Below are 23,076 nucleotides of genomic sequence, written 5' to 3'. Positions count from 1 at the left end.
CCCCCCCCCCCCCCCCCCCCCCCCCCCCCCCCCCCCGCATCACCTTAGGAAATCCGGAGTTGTGTTATTAGGGATCAGTGGAAAGACAAGGCCTTGGCTCTGCTGGTGAACCTGTCTTGGAAAGGAGTGAGTTAGAGGAACCTAGAGGGAAGGGACATGGTCTCAGGACACTGATCTGTGTCTGTGACTCTGTGTGTGTGTGGTGGGGGGAGTGGCAAAGCTCAGGGGATGAAGCTGAGGACTTTCCAAGCAAATGCGGAAGGTGGCCTGGCTCTGCTGGAGGTGAAACCTGGCTCTCCCTGCCACCTGTATTAACTCGGGTCAAAGAAAGACAGAGGGCGGCCTGTCATCGGAAAGGGAAAGTGACAGGTGAGGGCCAGACCACAGGGAGTATTCAACACCCTGTCAGGAAAGTCTGCTGCACCTTGGTTGTGTAGGACAACCTTCTGTTAGTATATCAAAGGACTAAAAGGCCAGAGTGTCCAGCAGCAACAGAGAGAGGGCCCTCTGAAGAGAGCAGGCTGTGGACAGCAGGCTCTCACTCCCCACCTATCTGCATCCCCTTGATCCACACCACTAGCAAAAGCTCTATCCCAAGAACCCAGCAGCAACAGCAGCAGCAACAGCAGCAGCACCAACCACCAGGACGAGGGAGAAGATACAGGGGCTAAGCAGGGATGGAGGAGCAGGACCCAGTTCTGAGCTGGAGCTCTGAGTTGCTTTCCCAAACTCATCTCCAGGAGTCAGGAGGGGGGTGGGGATGACGGACTTTGAGGCTACAGCCAGCAAGGGCTAGGACAAACACGCGACCAGTGTCCAGCCTGCAGGGGTCTGTACTGGCCCCTCGGCTACTTTCTCATACTACTGTACTGCCTTCCAAACAGATCTGAGATTGGTAGGAAACTCAGGCCTTGCTTTCCCCCTCTTCTGGAATCTGAAGCTCCAAGACCAGCCCATTACTGTAGAATAATCCTTCTGTACACTGTGTAAATTATGCCATAATTGGTTTAATAAGAAAGCTGACTGGCCAATAGCTGGACAGGATAAAGTTGGGCAGGAAAACCAGGCTAAGGACACTGGGAAGGAGAAGATCAGAGTCAGAGGAGTCGCCAGCAGGACACGGAGATGAAACAGGATGTAGATTAATAGAAATGGGTTAATTTAAGTTGTAAGAGTTAGTTAGTAATAAGCCTGAGCTATCAGCTGAGCATTTATAATTCATACCAAGTCTCTGCATCGATTATTTGAGAACTGGCGGGCAGGAAAGAAAAGTCTGTTTACAGTCCACGGGATGCACACATGGATAACTCCGAGATGACGGTTGTCTAGTCTGTTCAGTCCACTGCCGTGCATAGGTCTGAGCTAGAAACAGAACTTAGCACATGGAAGATGCTTAGCATCTGTTTGCTAATGGCACTCGGTGGCGGACCAGGCACACCACTGGCAGCTCTGATCATCCCATCCTGGCCTAACCATCCCACAAAGGGTGATGGTCCCTCTCTCTACCACAAAGGGTGAGAGCCCCCCCTGTACCAGACCATCTGGGAAAGGCATATGAGTAATCAGAGAACAATGGGGGATGCCTGGACCCCTACAGACGAGGTCTGCACCCTACATGCCTGCCCCTGGGCTACCTCTGAAACTCTGCACTAAGAAAATAAGAGGCCTAATAGCCGGCACGCCCCTCCCATCCCCAGCCACACCCAGCACAAGTACTTAGCAAGCTCCAGGTGCCAAACACGTGAACAGTCAAGAGTCAAAACACAAATCCTGGCCAGCTGCTGTGTTTCTGACTACAGCTGGTCGCAAAGCCCTCACAGGTGTGTGCTGCCACCCACCTACGGAGCTGGAGAGCTAGCAAGTAAGTTTCGGTCAGTCTTCGTTATGGAAATTACTCTAAAAGTCAACTGGGGACGAGGCAGGGACTTTACGCTAGTTACTGCACACAGAATCCTGGACAGTAACTACTCCCTCGTCTCTGCTCCCCCAGGTGACTAGCAGCCCAGAAGTCACCACCGAAGTAGACACTAAATTAGTCACATGGGCCACTGTTGACCCTGGGCCTCAGCCCCCCAAGTATGTGTGCACAGACATCAGGAATGTGGAGAAGGGGCCTGGCCACCCCGCCTTGCTCCCTCGTCATCTGGCTTCACACTTGGTGTTCCAGGAACACAAAAGCAGCTAGGGAGGCTGGGAAACTAGTCAGGTTGCTACCAACCCCACACGAGGAACCAGCAAAGTCTCAGGATATCATTACATCAGCAGTGTTACAAAATCCTCTGGTGACCAAGATCAGGATGCATTCCGCCCAGCAAAGTGAAACTGCTCCTTCATGCCCTTTGGGGACGTGTGCTGTGGCCACACGTCTGTGTCTAATCCAGAAACATCAAGAGATGTTGGGGAAAAAAACCGACCAATTCCATGTTCTCCCCTATACACCAAGGGCAGCAGTTAAACCCAGCAAAGAAGCAGAACTCTGTCCAAGACTGGGAAAGGAGTCCACAGACTGACTGGGCTTGATTCTCCAAGATTGCATCTATGGGCGCTGAGTGCCAGGCAAGCGGGCAGCCTGAGAAAAATCAGGCTTCACCTACAACCTGGAGTGAAGTCAGAGGAAAGACGTGGAAACTAGGAACCAGTGCGTTCCCCACGAGGGCTAAGGAAGGAACAGGGAAGGGGGGGGGTGCGAACAGTAGAGAAGGCGCCAGAGAGCACCACTAACTCAGTTTTCATCAGAGAGTGCATTACTAGCCGACAGATTGATATGCCCAAAGCAAGAAGTCAGAGATTAGGAGCAAGACTTTTGAGTACATCAGAACTTGGAGTTTCAGACATCGGAAACCTCATTCCACGAAACTGTACCATTTCCGGGTTTGTTTGTTCACTTAAAATATCTTATTTCTTTATCATGGAAAAGGAAGTAAAAACGGAACAAACCAGTGCTAACCTATAGTCCAAAACGAAGATGGACCTACTGGAAAAATCACAAACAGTACACGCACTAAAAATAATTAACTACCTATCTTTAAAAGGCCAGTACAGGAACCTATTCCACGCACATGACTTGCGCACCAGCCAAGACCCAGCAGTGGGTAAATAACCCTGAGTCGCAAAGGCGATTCCAGCTCGGGTTTCCAGTTGACTTACATCCAGGGGTGGCGATCCAACACTCTCTGCCTCAGTTTTCTCGTTTATAAGGGGGCCAATAATAGCAGCTCTGCTCGACACCTTGAACTGCTTGGCACACCAAAGGAGGGGACCCTGAGGGGGACACTAAAGCACCTAAGATGAGGACCAGAGATCTCTTCCAGGATAACCTGGATCTTCGCGAAGACGCACAGAGTGGGCTGAACTGGAGATTTTCCCAGTCAGCAAAGCAGGACAAGCGGGGACAGAGGAGCAGTGAACGCCACAGTCGGAGCTGGAGACCCTGCGCCTGGAGGGGACAACTCCTCGCCCCGCGGACCCGGAAGACAGCCTGTACCGGCGGGGCCGCCCTCACCTGCAGTGTCCCATAAGGAGATGTTGAAGGAGCGCCACTGCTTCAGGTAAAAGGCACCGCCCACGGTGCTGACCGTGTCCGGGAAGCGGCGCTCCATGTAGCGATGAAGCAACGACGTCTTGCCCACGTTCATGTCCCCCAGCAGCACGATCTTTCCGTCCGGCTTCCGCATGGTCGCGGAGGAGGTGGTTCCTGCGCCCCTCCGTCACCCGCCCAGGGCGCCAGGGGTAGCGGACCCCGAGCTCCCAGGGACCCCGGACTCTAATGGCCCAGACCTGAGGTCGGGAAGCGCTGAAGTGCCGAAGAGGAAGCCCGCTAAGGCTCTCCGGGCTAGAGTGAACTCAACCCCGAGTCCCACGTGGGGTTCCCGGCCACCACGCCCACACCCACGCCCCCAGGGCCGCCCGGCCCCGCCTTCTTTTCCAAGCCCCTTCCCCAGTGCCCCAACACCTCTACCACGCCCCTATTCTTTCCCATCCCTCCCCAACTAAGTTTTTGCTCCTCAGCCAAACCTCAGCCCCACGTCCACCCATTCTTCCCCCTTCCTCCTCACTCATGCTCCCTCCTGCCTCCCGGCAATCCCAAACCCCGTCCCCACTTCATTTCCCTCCCCGTCCCAGAGCCCTGGCCCCTGTCCCCACAGACCCCACTCCTTCCCATCGCTTTTCCTCCAAGCCCCTCTCCAGTTCCGCCCCCACCCTCTTTCCTGGAACCCCGCACCCGGGCCCAGACTACGCCACCACCACCCTCACGCCTCCATCCCCCACTCCTCTCTAGCAGGTCACGTACCGCTCAACCCCCCACCTTGGAACTTGTGTACTGCCAAACTTGGAGCTTAGGACCTGGGAGGAACCGAAGGTGAAAGTTCCAGAGAGCCTTCCTTCGGACACTCGCGTTCCTCATCAGCCCGGGTTGGCGCAGAGCTGCCCTGGAGCTGGTGACCCATGGCTCGGCCGAGCGATGTGTGTCTGGTCCCAGGCACCTTCAGCTCGATTTCACTACTCCGCCCCTGCCCACTGCTCCTCGGTGCACCTTGGTTGCACCCACACAGGTGACCCTGGAGAGTTTACCTGGCTGGGAATGTCCCTTGGAAGACCGCTGAGGTTAAGGGAGGACACGGAGGGAGTGAGGGCACCGGGGGAGACCGGCTAGGTAGGTTTGCTTTTTACTTCTGCAGGAAAGCTTTTGTGCGGCAATAGGAAAATTTGACTTTGCACTTGCGGTGACAGCTGAGGAAGACTTTTCTTCCTCCTGTAAGAGAACCCTTGAAACTCTTTCAGAATCCTTCCTCCTGTGGCTCTAGCCTGCCTGCAGGGAGGTGGACGGGTGACCCTGGGACAGGTAAAGCCCAGCGGGTCCAGTTTTTTGAAAGGAGTGGCCACACTCCTGGGAGTTTCTCCCTCTGCTAGTGTGAGATTCCACTGAGACAAGAACGCAAAGCCTAGGGCACCGTGTCCGCTGCGCTGAGATCAGCGGCCTTGGGAAAGTGACGGAAGGGTACGTTCTGGGGCGTGGAAGGCTCACCAGCGCGTGAAACCCGCTCCCTTGAACCCCCGGCTCTCGCTAGCCATCCCTTCCCCCCCCCCCCCTGTGAAATCTAAGTTACTTCTAATTGGTTGTGGATTTGATGCGATAAAGTTACCGGGCCTGGCTAGGGCAGTAACCAGACGCCCAGAGGCTGAGGGATGGAAATGGGCGGGTCTGTTTAAACCCTAAACCAAGGCCAAAATATTGCAAACTTTCAGGAATCCCCACCCCCACCTCCCTGCCTCACCCCTTCAGCCAGAGCTACACAGAGAAACCCTGTCTTGAAAAACAAAACAAAAAACAGGTACATAGAAAAAGAGCTGATCACTGTCCTCATGGTGTGTAGCAACAGTTGGTCTCTCTGTGGCTTTGCCTTTATTTTCTACCATGGATGTGTATCACTTATGTTATTTCTTTATTTGTACATATGGCTATGCATGGACAGAAGTCAAATAATCAGTATGTTGGAGAGGGAAGGAAGGAAGCAAGGGAGATGTTTTGTTTGAGCCAGACATAGTAAGTAGCACATATACTACCAGCATGTGGAGGTCGAGGACTGAGCCAGAAGGTCATGAGCTCAGGGTCAGCCTCTGTTGCTAGTGAAACTGTGCCTCAAAAAATCCACAAGTTTAAAACCTCAGACCGAAAAGGAACATTTAAAAAGAAAATCAGAAACATCCTTTGGGCTGAAACTTATAAAAGTTTATATGAATTTTTCTCCCCAAAACTCCTGTGTTGGATGCTCAGTGCCCTATTGGTAAATCCAAGAGACAGCAGACAGGAAGAAAGGGATGTAAGCCATCTCCTTCCCAGACACCTTTGAGACAGTATTTCCAACGCATCACCTTCCTATGAAGCAAATGGCATAATGGGTTCTCAGTTACACCCCGGGAAGCAGAGAGTTATAGTTTTTGAAGGATGCCCATTTCAGGGGCTATGGTGGCTGGGTCAAAAACAAGCCAGCATTGGCCTTTCAGTGAAGGGTCAAGAGACACATGCTGCATAAGATTAAAGTTCAGCTGCTGAGGAGGGCTCTGAGCTGTCCACAAAGCTAAAGGGTCAAGGTCCCTGGAACTATAATTAGCTATTCCTTCTTTGCTGACTCTAAATGAACTAGATGGTAAACTCACAATAGGAGATGTTGGTTATTCCGGCCTTTCTGAAGCTAACCTGAGGAGTTTCAGCCACACCCAGCAGCTCTCTACTCTGTGGTTAAACCAGACCTTGTTAAGGGAAAATGGCTCCTGGGTTGTCTGGAAAGAGCAGACCATCTCATTTAACACATCTGTGACGTGCAAAAGCGTGGTCATCTTTTCACTTTTCTCTATCCAAACCGCAGCTTTCTCCATCCGTCCGTCCGTCCTTCCATCTCCTCCCTCTGACACCTGATGATTCTCAGAACTGTCTGTCCCTCTCTCTCCGAGTCTCTGGCTCCAGCGTTTGTCCTTGCCTCCCCTTCTGTGTCTGTTTCTAGACTTCCTTTATCAGTGAGACCAAGAATGTGCCCCATGACACACCATTGGGAGGTGACTGGACCCTGGGTAAACTGGGAACTGAAGTGGCACCCCTGTCACACATTCTACAAGGACAAGGACGAATGACTGAGCCGCTTGTTTGTGGAGAGTTAAAATGTTGCAGACCAGAGCCAGAGCCAGATTATCTTGGACTATTTTAGTCCCTTTGAAAGCCACTCCTGCGTCTGACCTAACAGCCTCGTGACTTTCAAAACTTTTACAATGTAGTCTCAGCCTGCTATCAGATAGTGCCTGAGGCCTTAGTGGACAGGAGATTTTCCTCTCTTTGCTGTAACACCCCTACCCGATGCCCTGTGATCCCCAACCCCTCTGGTCCCTATGCCTTGTGGTCCCCACCCCCTGTGGTGCCCAATGCTTAGATTTGTGACTTCCTTTGTAACTAATAAAATTTCCTACAGTTCCAGCAACCTACATCCATGTTCCTGGGCCACCATCACTCACATTTGGCTCAGGTAAGCTGTCTTGTTCCCTTAGCGGTGAGAGCATGTTTTTGCATTCACAGGGCTCTGAACTAATCAGTGGGCAGGTCCCTTGATGGACTCAACACCCTGGCATTTTTGGGAGACAGGGCCTATAGGAAGGAAATAGATCTGTAGGTAACTAAAAGGCTACACCTTGTCAGGTCCCTTCCCCTCCTCATGAGCTGAGCAGCTGTGCCCTGCTCTTCCACCTCGCTGTGCCAACCTGCACAGACCACAGTACAAGGCCAACTGACCATGGACTGTGGACCGACACCTCTGAGCCAAAACAAGTCCTTCCTCCTTAGGCTTCCTAGGTACTCTGTTACGTGACGAAAAGCTGGTAATGTCTCCTTCAGTATGACCCCCTCGCTGCCCTTGTGAGCTGCTGGTACGCTACTGCTAACTGAAGCCTGGCTTACGAGAGGGCTCCTCTGTACATTCTGTGGGTCTGCACAAATGCGTAGCGAAAGGCTGCATGTGTTAGATGAGTTCTCATCGCTGGCAGAACACCTGACACAGACAACTGAAAGAAGGAAAAGCTATCTGGGCTTGTGGTTTCAGTCCGTGGCCTCGTGGCTCTGTTGCTGTAAGTCTGTGGCAAAGCAGTAGCATCTCAGAGGAAGGGCACTGTAGAGGGCAGCAGTCGCCTCATAAAGATGAAAAAGGAGGGTGCTAGGGCTGAAAAGCACCCTTCAGACACACCCCAGTGGTCCACAGGCCCCACCACCCAAAGCTCCATCACTTCCCGATAGCCATTGACTAGGTCAGAGCCCCGGTGATCTAGTTGGCCTTGGAATCTTCCTCACAGGCTCACAATCACCTGGGAATCTCTGCCCATCCAGTCAGGCTGACTGTCAAGAGTAACCTTCAGAGTGCATCGCAGACCATGCGGAAAGCGCTGTGGTTCTAACGCTGCACAGGTGCTGTGCATTCAGCCCGCCTGGCCAGCAGCCATTGTTCTGATTTCTCCCGAATGTTGTATTGGAGAAATCACAGCATGCAGAGACTGCACGTGGGCTCCCTTCGCTTACAAGAGACGTTTTAAATCTTCTATATTTACCCATGCTATCCAGCAGTTACTCAGCACATTCTTTTCTTAACTCTGTGTGGCATATATTTGGGTGTGCATGAAAACTATGGTCTGTGAATACAAACGGGGCAGTAACAGTCATCCACAGGAAAATGAACCAAAGGGGCGTAGTTCAGCTCACCTCACAGCGCTGGGGTTGGATGTGTGTGTATAACTATTAACGTGTATGGCTATTTTGACTGCATCTATGTCTGTGCCTGCCTGGTGCCCATGGAGGGCAGAAGACAGCGTTGGATCCCTGGAACTAGAGTTACAGATGGTTGTGAGCCACTATGTGTCTGCTGGGATTTGAACCTGGGTCCCCTGCAAGACAGCAGGGCTCTTAACTAGTGAGCTGTTTCTCCAGCCTCGCAATGTTTGAATTTGTTACTGGCAGCTATGTTAATAGTTAAGGCACTATTGATCTCTGCTAGTCCCTGCCCTGCGGCCAGAACAGGGCCAGGCAGGCACCCAAGCTGAACTGTCAGACGTGGGGTGAAGCCAGCCAAGGGCTGCAGGCTCGCTGGGTGCAGCATGAGGTTCTCTGCCAGGAGAATGCCATGGCCGCCAAATCCGAGGGAAAGGGGGCCGGATTTTTTTTTTTTTTTTTTTTTTTTTTTTTGGTTTTTCGAGACAGGATTTCTCTGTGGTTTTGGAGCCTGTCCTAGAACTAGCTCTTGTAGACCAGGCTGGTCTTGAACTCACAGAGATCCGCCTGCCTCTGCCTCCCAAGTGCTGGGATTAAAGGCATGTGCCTGGTCTACAAGAGCTAGTTCCAGTACAGGCTCCAAAACCACAGAGAAACCCTGTCTCGAAAAAACCAATAAATAGATAGATAAATAAATAAATAAATAAATAAATAAATAAATAAAACAAAATAAAAACAGGATGGCCAGGGCTGGAGAAATGGCTCAGAGGTCAAGAGCACTGGATGCTCTTCCAGAGGTCCTGAGTTCAATTCCCAACACATGGTGACTCATAACCATCTATAATGAGATCTGGCACCTTTTTCTGACCTGCAGGCATACATGCAGGCAGAACATTGAATACATAATAAATAAATACATCTTTAAAAAATGGATGGCCAATGTAGTCGTTATGACTAACTTAAAGTGTGTGTGTATGTGTGTGCATGTGTGTATGTGTGTGTGTGTGCATGAAGTCAGAGGACAACCTGAAGCAGTCACCACTCTCCGTCCCCTGGGGACTAAACTCAGGCAGTCAAACTTAGTGGAAGATACCTTTACTCACTGAGCTAGCTCACCAACCCCCCCTTTTTTCTTTTTTTTTCCCCAAGCCATTCTTCGGTTTCCCCCTCCTCTGCTCCTCCAAGTCCTCCTCCTCTCTCCCCCAGACGCACTTCTCCCCAGTTTCTGTTGTAGGTAGGACACTTGTTCATTTCCCGCCCACCCAGACTCCCAAAATAATCACACAGAAACTGTATTAATTAAATCACTGCTTGGCCCATTAGCTCTAACTTCTTGTTGGCTAACTCTTACATCTTAATTTAACCCATCTCCGTTAATCTGTGCATCACCATGAGGTCGTGGCTTACCAGCAAAGTTTCAGCACGTCTGTCTCTGGCAGCGGCTCCATAGCTTCTTCTAAACTCTGCCTTCTTCCTCCAGCATTTAGTTTAGTTTTCCCTGCCTAGCTAAGTTCTGCTTTGTTATAGGTCCAAAGCAGTTTCTTTATGAACCATTGGTATTCACAGCAGACAGAGGGGAATCCCACATCAAATTTCCCTTCAGAAAAGAGCAGGCCTCCTAGGGATACCAACTGAACATGGCACAACAACACACAAACCCTCGCATATCAAGCCTGGGCAAGGCAATCAGTAGGAGGAAAAGAGTCCCAAGAGCAGGCAAAAGAGCCAGAGACACCCCCACAAGATACCAAGCTAACAACCATCACATATATGCAGAGGTCCTATGCAGACCCACGCAGGCTCCCTGACTGCTGCTTCAGTCTCTGCGAGGCTGTATGAGCCCTGCTTAGTTGATTCTGTGAACTGTGTCCTCCTGGTGTCTGTTCTCTGCCCCTCTGACTCCCACAGTTCTTCCTCCACCTCCTCCATGGGGTTCTCTGAGCTCCAAGGGGAGAGACCCAATGGAGATCTCCAATTTGGGCTCTTTCTCCACCTAATGTTTGGCTGTGGGTCTTTGCATCTGTCCCCATCAGCTACCAACAGAGGCCTCTCTATGATGATTCCCAACGCCTATTTTTTTTTTTTATTTTTGATAACTCTACTGAAGTGTAGTTGAGAGGTATAGTGTACACTTTCGGGGTGGACACCTAGATACATTTGACACATGTTCACCCGTGGGCTCATAGCTTGCATGAGCACATCATTGTCCACTGGGCTTCTTAAGCTTCTGGGTCATGCCATGGATGGCCCCTCTCCATCCTCTCTAGCCTCAACCAACCGTGAACCTTTGCCACTACCAAATAACTGGAATTTTCCAAATTTTTATAAACATGGCACAATGTTGCATGCTCCCACCTGAGTCTGGCCCCTTCAACAGAGCAGGAGTTAGTCTGTAAGTCTCCTGGTGTGGCTTTTTCCTTTCACTTCAGCGTAGACCTCACCATCTTGATCCATTTCCTGCTGGACATTCAGGCTATGGTCTCCTGGATGTGGTGACACTTTCCCCACTGTCAGCAGCTCAGGAGAGTTCTGACTTCTCATCCTGCCAACATTTGGCGTTCTGGTATGTCAGGGGTTTTTAACTCTGGTTTTGATTTCCATTGTCCCAGTGGCTGAAGCTGCTAAGCACATTTTTATGTGTTTGGTGTTTGTCTTCTCTGGTGAGGCGACTCTTTAGGTCTTTCCACAGACAGTGGTATTTTTATAAAGACCCCACATCCCCAGGTGCAGATGTTATCAATGTGCAGACCCGTGTGGAAGCCACCAACACATTCGCCCCAGTGAGCAGAATCAGAAATACGGTGGCTTCTTGCGCCCCCTACTGGTGATGGTCAGTACCTTCTCCAGCCCTTTGGAAGGAGCTGATCCCGAGGGTCCTCTCTCACAGCAGGAGGTCGGCCAGGAGTGTGTGGCCGTGACGTGACGACCTCCGCCCTTTCTTCACGCAAGCCCTCCTGCAGTGAGGTGGCTAGCTTTCAGTTCGCTCTTCCCCAGGATCCAATGGTGTCACACAGGTGACTCCATCAGATGCCCCTGGGGCAGGAATCCAAGGGAAGGACCCCCTCCTGGAGATGGTTTTTGGAGTAGCTGAGCTACAGTCACCTGGGCTGGAATGTGTAACGATCCTGCTGTGTACCGCTGGCCAGGCAGAATCTAAGCAGATGGAAGCTGGGCCGGTGGGAGGAGGATAGGAAAATAGAAACGTCTTCCACCCGGTATCACCAGAGGCAATGAGACAGACCTGCAGCTTGGCTGCCAACTGGGGACTGATTTGTGTTCCCAAGTCATTAAAATCCTACCCTAGTACCTCTGAGCCTGTCACCTTATGGGTAAGTAGGGTCATTTCATATGTGATCCGTTAAGACCATACGGAGCAGCCACATAACATGACTGGTGTAGAAGAGGAATATGAACGCTGAGACGACAGAGAGGCAGGGACTGAAACTGGGGAAACCCCAGGGACACCTCACTGCCAGGGGCTGCACGAAGAACCATGGTCTTCTGTGGACTTCTGAAGCAGACACCTTGACTCTTGTTTCTAGTCACGTAGCTGTCCAGCCCGAGGAGGGCAGCCCAGGCTCCCCTTCATGGACATTGCTCTGGTCCCTGGTGACCGGCCTGCTTCCCAGGGGTCAACGCTTTCCTGGGTGACATCCCAGCTTTGTAATTTGTGGGGTTTTTTTTCCTGTTTTTTGTTTGTCTTTAAAAACACAATAAAAGGGATTTCTTTCCTCAGTGTACTAGTAGTTTTTCTTTTGCCACGACGAGACACCATGGCCAAGGCAGCTTATAAGAGAAAACATTTAATCTGGGGTGTTGTAGCCAGGCTGTTCTCTCCCAAGAGAAGGTGACCAGATGAACTCTACGAATTTGAAATTTTTGTTGAGCCACCCACACCTGGCCAGAGGCACCCACTCCCGTGACTACAAGATGACCTCGAGGTTAGTGAGCAGGAGGTATAGAAAGGTCAAAAACACAGGTTTGGTACATCCCATTGGTGTGGCGGCTAGCAAGCATGAACTTTTAATAAGAATAGGGCACAGCCGTGTCATCGCGATGCTTCTGTCTGGTACGGAGGGGAGCAGAAAGCCTTGTAAGTCACAGAAGCCGAGCAACAGCCAGAGAGTCACGGGTCCCACAGAGCATTAGGAACACCTGAGGGTCAGGCTGGTCCTAGTTTTAGTATGAGGTTGGGTCAGGATGGAGCAAATATGTTTTCTCACTCAGGCTCAGAGGGCTCCAGAGGGCTGGAGTCCGTGGTCCTCACGGTGGGGAGCAGGGCAGCAGGCATGACGCTGGAGCAGTAGCTGAGACCTTCCGTGTCCTGGTGCACGAGCAAGAAGCAGAGAGAACCACCTGGGGATGGCTTGAGTCTTTTGAAGCACCTCTAACGAGATCTCATAATTCTTCCCAACAGTTCCAACAGGGACCCAAGGATGCAAATGTGAGCCTTTGGGGGTCATTCTCATTCAAACACCACACCCCCGTGACTCACCCAACAAAGCTACCAACGGGAGCCCAGGTGCTCAAGGCTTTCAAGCCCAGGGGAGGGTTTCAAACCACCACACCTGGTGTCGACTTTCTTGCCTGCTACTCCAGGGATCCAAGGACCTGAAAGGATGGGGAGATGGCAGTCGAGCTGCAGACAGCCGCCCTTCAGGATCACTGTACTTTACACACAAACACAAAGAAGAAGGCAGTGGTCCAAGGAAGGCTGTGTGAGTGCAGAAAAACATGCACGCAGATATCAGGAAGCACATGCTAAATATTAACCGAGCAGCCCTTTCCCAGTCTCTCTCAGGACAGACCACCTGAAACACAGTCGCCTGGCACGTGCTATAGATTACACCTGGGGAAGCATGAAGGCAAGGTAGAGTCAGGATACACTGACCAGACTGGGTTCTACAGCTGTGTCCCCACATCCAACACGAATAAACACGGCTTATAAACTGAACGCAAATGTTTAACGCAGGAGGCAGGAAATCACATCCAGGAATAATCCAGGGACTAAAATGCACCCGAGGTAAAAGGCCTTCTGCTTTCTACCCTGGGGTCTCGCTCACAGTTCCTCAAGGCATCGTTCACCATTCTTTTGACTGCGTACCAACGCCGGGTTTTTTTGGGGTTTTTTTTGTTTGTTTGTTTTTAAGGTATTTATCAGGGCTGTTAAGATGATGTGACTCAGTGGTTAAGAGCACTGGCTGCTCTTCCAGAGGTCCTGAGTTCAATCCATAGCAAATTTGGGGTTGCTCACAACCATCTAATGAGATCTGGTGCCTTCTTCTGTCATGCAGGCATTCCTGCATGAAGAACACTCTACATGTGATACATCTTTTTAAAAAAATAAAAGAGAGAAATGTATTTATCAAAAGTAAGCTGGAGAGATGGCTCAGAGGTTAGGAGTGTCTACTGCTCTCGCAGAGGACCTGAGTTTGATTCCAGCACCCACATCAGGCAGCTCACAACTGCCTGTCACTCCAGCTCCAGGGGATCCAACACCTCTGTCCTCACCCAGCAAGTGCACTAACTTGCACACATCCACACACAGAATTAAAACAAAAATGAACCTCGTGTTTCCTGTCTAATTTCTATTTTACCGTGTAGTTTTGAGATAGGGTCTTGTGTAGCCCAGGCTAGCCTTGTACTAACACCTGAACCTCCTGCCTATGCCACCCAAGTGCTGGATTACAGGAGTGTGCTACCATGACCTGCTCATTTTAGCTTTAAAATCATTTTTATTAATATCTGAAATAAGATAAAGTGACTTACAGTCCTTACTGCTTAGCACAGAGCAGGGTGCCATGGCCAGTAGAGTGGGAGAGAAGAGTCAAGGATGCTAAGAACTGGCCACAATCCTGGGACCAGGGGTAAGGACACGAACATGCCTCCAGAGGACAACAGTTCTACCATGGTGGTTGCTTTGGGGTTCAATCAGAAGGAACAGTGTCTTAAACTCTGACACAGTGTTCTGACAACTCGCCAGATGTGATGGGAGTGGCAATCTCATCCTCTTCCTCCTCCTCCTCCTGCTGGATGGAGAACATGGGAATGGATGGGAAATGACAGAACTGTCCTGAGTTCTACTGCAGGGGTTGTTATTCTTAAAAAACGATGAGAGAGCGGCTACAAACGGTCCCCGGGCGGGCTGGCGGAGCCCGCCATGGGAAAGCGGCTACAGGAGGGCACGCTTCCTTGGCCCACGGTGGCGGCAGGGAACAGACACGTAAACACAGGAAATAGCCATAAGTATTTATTAAGGAAGGGGGAGAAAGAAAGACAGAGAAAAGAGATAAAAGGAGAGAGGAGAGATAAAAGAAGAGAGAGAGAGAAAACGCGTGCACGCGCGCGCCAAGGAAGCAGAAAGAGAGGAAGGGGTCCCAAGATGGCGATGGGCGGGTCAGAGGTTATGGGAGTGGGCGTGGCTAGGGCAGGGACCCAAGAATATCAGGGGTGACCTGTGAAGAGCCAGCAGCTGGGGAGGTGGAGAACCATTTGTCACCTGAGATTAAGAGCCTGCCCCTACCCTGGCTGTGCTTCGCAGCAGCTTTCTCCAGGCCGCACAGACCTGTTTCTCAATTACCTTTCTCACGGCTTGTCTAAACAGGAAATTAGAATTTCTCAGACATTCGGTAAGTGGCACCGTAACCATGAACTTGCCCTTGGGCAGACTGTTTACTTTTGCAAAGAAAACTAACTTGTTGGAACGGCAATGTCTGTCATCTCAGAAACCCTTGAGTGTCCACATGTAAAGCACTTCACTGTACCTGCAAACAGAATTTAAGAGCCTCAATAATGAGTTCACTGCAGTCATGGAAGATGCCACCAGGTGCGTGTGTGTGTGTGTGTGTGTGTACACTTTTTTTATCACAACAAGGGTGCTGTGAGGGCATGACAAAAGTCCTCACACTCATCTACACTCGCTTTCCAGTTTGCCTCAGGTCACAGCTTATGAGCCTCTGCCATGGATGTCACGCCTTCACACTGGGAAATTCAAGTTAGATTTTATAACTCTGGAAAGAAAAGAGGAGGGAAAATATGAGAAATTTCTCAACAAATGTACTAATGGTTTTTGAAGATCAACTGAAGATCTCATTCATAAAGCAACAGAAATTGCTGGCCATTGAAAGACCCTCGAAGAGGACTTTCTCTCAGGAGGAGACCTCCCCATGCCAAGGAACAGGCCGAGACCATACGGATGCAAATCGCAAGAGGTTTATTGGGTAAACACAGGTACCTGCGGGCGGCAAGTCTTTCGGAGGACTTGCGCGCCTGCCGACTGGAGGGCAGGTTTTTTTATAGGGAAGAGCAAAAAGCAAGTTTACAGAAGCAAAAAAAGCGTGGTTATCGGAATGAGGCGGGGGCATGAATGGTTTCCTCTCTCAGCATGGGTGTCAGCAAAAGTCATCCTGTTCCTATCTTATAGATATCCTGTTTTGCAGTCAACCTGCTTTGTTGATGTCCTATCTTATTGATATCCTGCCTTGCAGTCTTCCTATCTCATCCTGCTCTCTCAAGCACATGGGATGTTCTTATGAGAGCAGGCTGGCTGCTGCAGGTTTTGAGGAGGGGGTCTGTAGGGTCTTTCAGCCATAAGAGCCCTTGCAGAGAACAAAGGACTCTGCAGAAGGAAGCCCCGGATAAAGACACCAAAGTATTCCAGCTTTGCAGGGGAAACTGTCAACACAGTCAGCACCCCAGTCAGTGACAAAGAATACCCCACTGTAACACCCGATTTCGGTGTTACACCCTCGGTACAGTTCGCGCGCAGCTGTACCGAATGCGAGTCCGGGCAAGGGCCTGGAGATTGAACACAAGACACAGAGACCAGGGTCATTCAATAGGAGATCAAGCGAATGCCCTTTATTCAGACTTGGGGAAGCCTTTTTCTACCTAACTGCAGCACAAAGATCTCTCCGCCCAGGGAGGTGGGAAATTACCATATTAACAATGGAGAAGATTGCCTGCAGCTAAGCACCAGGTGGGGCAGGGATAGCACAGAAACACACAGGAAGCTTAGTTAACTGATAACTGTCCCCGCCAATGCACCCCAGGAATAAGGGAGACCAGGGGCCCACACCCCACAGCCTCCAAAGTCAAGTCTGCTCCTATCCTTGTGGCTGCCCATCCTAGTCAGCCTTTGCTGATATAGTCTTAGACAGGGTTTCCACTATCACTAAACACCATGCCCAAAAACAACTTGGGGAAGAAAGGGTTTCGTTTACCTTGCAGCTTCTAAGTCCATCCTCCAGGGAAATCAAGGCAGGAACTCAGGGCAGGAACCAGGAGGCAGGGGCTGAACCAGAAGCCATGGAGGAGTGCTGCTTACTGGCTTGCTCCAAGACTGAAGATCCAGGACATTGTCATGTTGTAGAATATTTAACTATGTAAAGATGTATTACATTTGTTTATGCTGTGGAATATTACTTTAACTGTGTAAAGGTGTGTTATTTTGTTTCTGCTCCATTTTTTTAAACAATGTAAGGATATGTTACATTTGTTTCTGCTGCCTAAGGCAACTGATTGGTCTAATAAAAAGCGAAATGGTCAATAGCTAGGCAGAAGAGGGATAGGCAGGCCTGGCCGGCAGAGAGAATAATTAGGAGGAGAAATCTAGGTTCCAGAAAGAAGAAAAGGAGGGAGAAGGAGAAGAGAATGAGGGAGAAAGAGAGTGAGAAGCCCCTGGCCAACCAGCCAGCCAGCAGACACAGAGTAGGACGGACAGAAAGGAAGGTAAAAAAAGCCCAGAGGCAAAACGTAAATGAAGAGAAACAGGTTGATGTAGAATTCCAGTAAATTAGACGTTTCACTTTAATGGCTCTTAATTCAAATGCCAATATTTCCAACAGTCTTTAAGAAACTCTGAAAACTTACCTCTGCACCTCACAAGCCAGGCCTCCATTGTCTGCACTGCTCTCAGGTTGATCCTCCAAGTTCCCGCAAGGGCTCATCAAACTCTGAGCACTCAGCAGCTTTTCTGACCCAGATGCAGATACTGCCACCATCCTCCTGCAAAACACATGGTCAGGTCGGAAACAGCAATGCCCTCCTCTTTAGCCTGGCACCAATTTCTGTCTTAGGGTTTCTAGTGACCAAACACCATGACCAAAAGAAACCTGAGGAGGAAAGGGTTTATTTAAGCTTAGAGTTCCACATCAAAGTCGGTCACTGAAGGAAGTCAAGGCTGGAATACAAGAAGGGCAGCTAGGAACCAGGAGGGAGGAGCTAATGTAAGAAGCTCTGGAGAAGCACTGCTTACTGGCTTTTTCTCATGAATTGCTCAGCGATCTTATACCATTCAGGACTACCTGGACACAGGGAACTCCAGGAGCAGGGCAGTGAACCAGCTGAAGCTGTGAACTCCTGAGACACAGGGAACCCCAGGAGCAGAGTGGCGACCAGCTGAAACTGTGGACTCCTGAAACACAGGGAACCCTAGGAGCTGGGCAGTGAACCAGCTGAAGCTGTGGATTCCTAGTTCAGTGAGAGACTCTGCCTCAAGACAATACATACACATAACGAAAAAGAGTGACCAAGGGAGACACTTGACATCAACTTCAGACCCCTGCATGCATACACACACGCGTGCCCACATGCACACATGTGCCCACATATTCAGGTGCAGACACACATACTACATGCATGTGTAAAAGAAGAGACTACTTAGACTTGACCATTACTAGACAAAATTCCAAGTCCTTTTGGAAAGTTGGCCTTTGCTGACCAAATCTGCTCTTTTCCCTAAACCTCCACATCTTCTTGCCCACAATATGTGGGCAAATTTCAAGATCCAGGAATCATAACCACCATCACCCCCCAACCCCGCCTCTAAAGTGTTCCCCATAGCCCATCCCAATGTCACAACACTTCAAATTCTATTATTTGGGGCTGGAGAGATGGCTCAGAGGTTAAGAACACTGACTGCTCTTCCAGAGGTCCTGAATTCAATTCCCAGTAACCACATGGTGCTTCACAAACACCTGTAGTGAGATCTGGTGCCCTCTTCTGGCCTGCAGCATACATGCAGACAGAATACTGTATACATGAATTATAAATAAGTCTTTTAAAAATTCTATCATTTGTTTTGTGTCTTAATTCAGTCAGCCATCTACCAGTCTATCATTCTACCCACCATCCATCTACCCATCCATCCTGTATGCATTCATGCATCCATCCACCCATCTATCCACATATCATCTATGTATTTATGTATGTTTATCCTTGCATTTATACAAACATGCATCTACCCAACCAGCTGTCATTCATGTATATATACATGTATGTATCCTTGCATATATGCACGTATCCACCCACCCATTTAACCATCAATTCTCCCATCACTCATCTATCCAGTCACACAAACATCCATGTACCCATGCATCCATCCATAATGTAACTATCTTGGATGCATCAAGCTATTCACTCATCCATCTGCCCAAGCACTCATGCACCACCCATTCGTCTATCTATCTGTCTGTCTTTCTGTTCATTTCTTCACCCTAACTGTAGCATTTATTACATCTTTTGTTATTTGTCCTCGAGGCACTGTTTTAAATACCGGGAATACAGAGAGTGAAGTTGACTCTATCCCAGCTACAGAGGCCCAGCCCTTAGAGTCTGGCAGGTGCTTTAATAGAACACTGGGCAGATGCTTTAACAGAGGGGAATATGTGGATTCGGAGCAGAGTCCAAGCAAGATCTGGAACTGTAGAGGAGGCTTTCTGTCTTTCAGGACCAATGGGAGTTTACAAAGAAAGAATTGGATTGGTGGTGGTTCAATGATCAGGGAATTAGCCAGAGTCAAAGTTAATCTCTTCTTGGCTTTAAATTTTATGTGTAACATCCTCCCATCTATCAGTGCCTGGCAAAGGGCAAATGTTGTGAGCAACTGTGGAATTAACACATTTGTCCCGGAGAAACAAAGAACGGATAATGCATCACGTGAGCTGTTCTGGGGAAAGGCAAGTCCTGTGCTTTGAGGAGACAGTTTGGAGCACTGTGAATATGCAACCTTTCGCATGTATCCCAGAGGACTGAAGGCTCATGCTCTATGTCACGTGTGCACATGAGTGTCTACACCAGCTTTAGGAATCCAAAAATCACCCAGATAGTCTTCAGTGAGTGGTTAAGCAAATTCTGCTATGTCCTTAGGACAGAATTCTATCTAGCAATAAAAAAACCAAACTGTGATGCGAGCCACGAGGATGAAGATCCAGAGAATTACGGTGAGAGGGGAAATGCCAGTCCCCAAAGGTTACATTCTGTAGAGTCTACCTGCATGACATTAATAAGGGTGAGAGACTGGATCGGGAAAGGCTGCTAGTCATTGCCAGGGGCTTATGGGAGCTTGAGGTGAGGGGAAGCATGGGTGTTAACAAAAGTTAACACCAGCATCCTGTCCGGGTGGGACAGAACTGTCCTATCAGCCAACAGTGATGCTGTGTATGATGTAATTTAGAAAAAGTGGGAGAGAGAGAACGATGCCATGCAACTGAGCTCAAGTGGAGGGGGTTTTTATTGGGGGAAAGTGAATGGGAAAAGAAGGGAGGGGAGGGGAGACTGGCTTCTGGGGACAGGAGTGGCAGAAGAGAGACGGGAGAGGGAGAGAGAGAGAGATTGGAGGTGGAGGTGGGCAGAGCCCTTTTAAAAGGGAACGTAGCGAATGTGCACAGGAGGTGCTCTTAGTGGCTACAGCTGAGGGCAGATACCCCGAGGTCAGGCCAGTACAGATGCCTAACAGTGTAGATGTTACAATTTGGGGAACTGGGTAAGTTTATGGGATCTTTCTGTAATATTCCTTACTATTCTTGATCAAAGGGCCAAGTTTCTTTCTTTCTTTTTTCTTTCTTTCTTTTTTATTTTTGAAACAGGGTTTCTGTGTAGCTTTGGAGCCTGTCCTGGAACTAGCTCTTGTAGACCAGACTGGCCTTGAACTCACAAAGATCCACCTACCTCTGCCTCCTGAGTGCTGAGATTAAAGGCAAGTGCCACCACTGCCCAGGCTGAGGTAATCATTTCTTATATCCCTGTGTGATATATCCCTGACCTCAAAACTTTTAATAGAAAATTAATGTGAATGGCCAAGAGAATAATCTATGTAAAATCCTCAGCAAGTGGCAGGGGCTTTTGTGTTATAATGAGGAAGCTGAGTAAACCATGCAGCTGGTCACCCCACAGAGCAGATCAGCAGGCTCAGCATCGGAGACATGCATGTCTTCAATCCTCCTTCTCTTCCTCCTAGGTCCTGGGCTTATGTTTAAATTAGAGGACCTTGAGGTCACAATGTTGCTGCCTCCTTTGGAGTAACACCTAGGAGGAGTGAGATTTCCTGATTGTAGTGACCAGACTGGGTTTCCAATGACCCGAGTGAAGGAAGCTACGCGTCCAGGGAGCCCAACCATGCTGCTCCCCAGGAATTCCACAGCCTTGCATCTCTGGAACCTGTTGTCTTCTATAGGCATGCCGGGTCTAAGTCACCAAGACCAGGAGCCGTGTTGGCTTTGATCTTCATGGGCATCTTCCAGGTGTTCCATGTGTGCCAGTGATCAGCCTGTGACTTGACATGAGTAGCTATTTGTTGCAATGCACTGCAGGTGCCAGTTATGTGCCTGGACATTCTGATGCTGCCTTCTAATTAAATCCATCTCCTTAGGCCCACCCTCATGTGCCACACTGGAAACTGAGTCAGGCCCCACGCTGCCTTGAATGTCTTCTCCTTGCAAGAGAAACATTGCGAATCCTCTTCCTAGCCAGCATGCCCATACTCGGCTCCTTCACTTGATGTTCTAAGGAGAAGAAAGAACTATTGTTCCGCCTTCCTGGCTTCTCTTAAAGATAGTTGTTTTAGATCCAATCCCCCAGGACATGGTGGTGATACCATTTCTTTTGTCCAGCTTCTCCATGTCTCCAGAGGGTAACTATGAGGCTCACTTGTTCACTCAATGACACGTGGGACCTGCTGAATTCCCGGGAAAGCCTTTCCTCCACAAAGCCCAGCATGCTTTGCCTCCTCAAACCTTAACTCCTATAGTTGGTTTAACTATACCAACTGTTGCATTAAATGTGCTATGTCCCCTAAACTGAACTTAATCTGTTTCTTCTTTCCCTACCAAATTCTCTTCCCTCCCTATCTCTGTTGTCAGGGTCTCCTTACGTATCTCAGTCTCGTCTGGAACTTTCTATGTAGCCCAGTTTGGCCTTGAATTCCTGGTCCTTCTGTGTCAGCCTCTGAATGAGCCACAACTCCCAGCTTTGTTCTTTCCCTCTGTTATGCTTACAGAAGAGGATTTGCTGTGAGTTTGTTCTTTGTGTGGGGATTGGGTTTTGTTGCTTGCTTTTTGTTTTAGGTTACTGTTGGTGTGTGTGTGTGTGTGTAGACAGTTCTCACAACATAGCCTAGGCTGGCCTGGAACTTGGAACAACCCTCCTGCCTGTCTCCCGAGTGCTGGGATAGCAGTAAGGATCACCACATCCAGCTAAAAAAAATTTTTTTTGAAGGTAAAGCTTCTAAAGTCTTCCACTGAGATTGAAGCTGGCAAGAAGAGAGTTCACAAAAAAAAAAAAAAAAAAAAAAAAAAAAAAAAAATAGAAAAAAAAAAAAAGAAGAGAGTTCACGGCGGGCAGTGGTGATGCATGCCTTTAATCCCATCCCAGCATTCGGGAGGCAGAGGTCAGCCTGGGCTACAAGAGCTAGTTCCAGGACAGGCTCCAAAGCTACAGAAAAACCCTGTCTTGAAAAACCAAGTTGATATTTAATGGAGAAATTCACACAGACACATATACATGGTGTGGTGATCACAAGGCAAACTCCTTGATCTTGGATTTTGCTTCTATGGCTTGTTTGTAAAATGCAGGAAAACAATACAACTGTAGGCTCTTGACTTTTTTTTTTTTTTTTTTTTTGGTTTTTCGAGACAGGGTTTCTCTGTGTGGTTTTGGAGCCTGTCCTGGAACTAGCTCTTGTAGACCAGGCTGGTCTCGAACTCACAGAGATACGCCTGCCTCTGCCTCCCGAGTGCTGGGATTAAAGGCGTGCGCCACCACCGCCCGGCCTGGCTCTTGACTTTTATATAGGAGAAAGTTACCACAGGTGCCTTACCACAGGGAGCTGGAGAGGACTCAGAGCACTTGTCAAGAGCACTTGTGGCTCAATCATGAGGACCCGAATTCAGATCCCAGCCTCCACATAAGCACCCACAACTGTTTGGGAACCAAGTTCCAAAGGATCTGATTCCCTTTCTGGCCATTCACGGGCACCTTTATACACGTGTGCAAATATACTCACAGAGACACATATTGTCATCACCCAGGCCTCATTCAGGGTAGAAGAGGAGGTATCAAAGGCAGGCAGCCATAAGGGGCATGGGTATGATGCTTCTGGTTTGCGGACTTTACCTATCTTCTACTGAGATTACCGCGAGGAGCTGGGGCCATAAATTGGTTTCATAGGGGTAAATCATGGGCCTGTAGATCTAGTTGTGGGATTCACCAGGGACAAGGACATCACCTATTTGGGCACCACAGGTGTCCAGCTGCAGGCAGGCTGCCAAGGAAGCTGACCTGAAACTCAATCGTGTCCACGGACAAAGCACTACAGAACGAGGTAAAAAAAAAAAAGAACGAGGACCCAGGGGCCAGGCCGGATTGGGTGTCCGGATTGTCAATCGTCTGAGCAGAGAACAGAAATTGGATTAGTGGAGGCTGACCTCGGGGGTAAGACGAGTCCTCCGGAATCAGGAACACACTTCCGGCGGCGCGCTGGGGCCGCCGGGAGCTCAGAAGGAAACCCGATAGCCGTGGCTCAGCGATGCGGGGGAAGGGGTGGGAAGACCCTAGGG

General features: G+C 49.5%; 1 protein-coding gene and 1 long non-coding RNA gene across 3 annotated transcripts in view; both read right to left on the bottom strand.

Moving 5' to 3' along the window:
• Positions 1–4,248, bottom strand: part of Rab20 (RAB20, member RAS oncogene family) — a 25,564-nt gene extending 21,316 nt beyond the window's left edge. The window contains exon 1 of the mRNA XM_050137081.1: positions 3,503–4,248. Coding sequence (XP_049993038.1) covers positions 3,503–3,674 — 172 coding nt within the window. The 5' untranslated portion in view covers positions 3,675–4,248. The remainder of the gene's footprint in view (positions 1–3,502) is intronic.
• Positions 4,249–11,357: 7,109 nt separating this feature from the next.
• LOC126498358 (uncharacterized) lies at positions 11,358–23,045 on the bottom strand. 2 transcript variants are annotated; one of them, XR_007590821.1, is made up of 4 exons: positions 22,945–23,045; positions 17,114–17,248; positions 16,465–16,622; positions 11,358–14,271 (listed from the first exon to the last, which is right to left on the bottom strand). It is a non-coding gene; the product is annotated as an uncharacterized lncRNA (long non-coding RNA). The 2 variants fall into 2 exon arrangements; XR_007590822.1 differs by having other exon boundaries at positions 11,358–12,853.
• Positions 23,046–23,076: the final 31 nt, after the last annotated feature.

The sequence above is a fragment of the Alexandromys fortis genome, unplaced genomic scaffold (assembly GCF_014885135.2).
Source record: "Alexandromys fortis isolate MF-2015 unplaced genomic scaffold, M_Fortis_MF-2015_v1.1 scaffold_3, whole genome shotgun sequence".
NCBI classification, from domain to species: Eukaryota; Metazoa; Chordata; class Mammalia; order Rodentia; family Cricetidae; genus Alexandromys; species Alexandromys fortis.
This window is presented reverse-complemented; position numbering and strand designations above follow the sequence as displayed.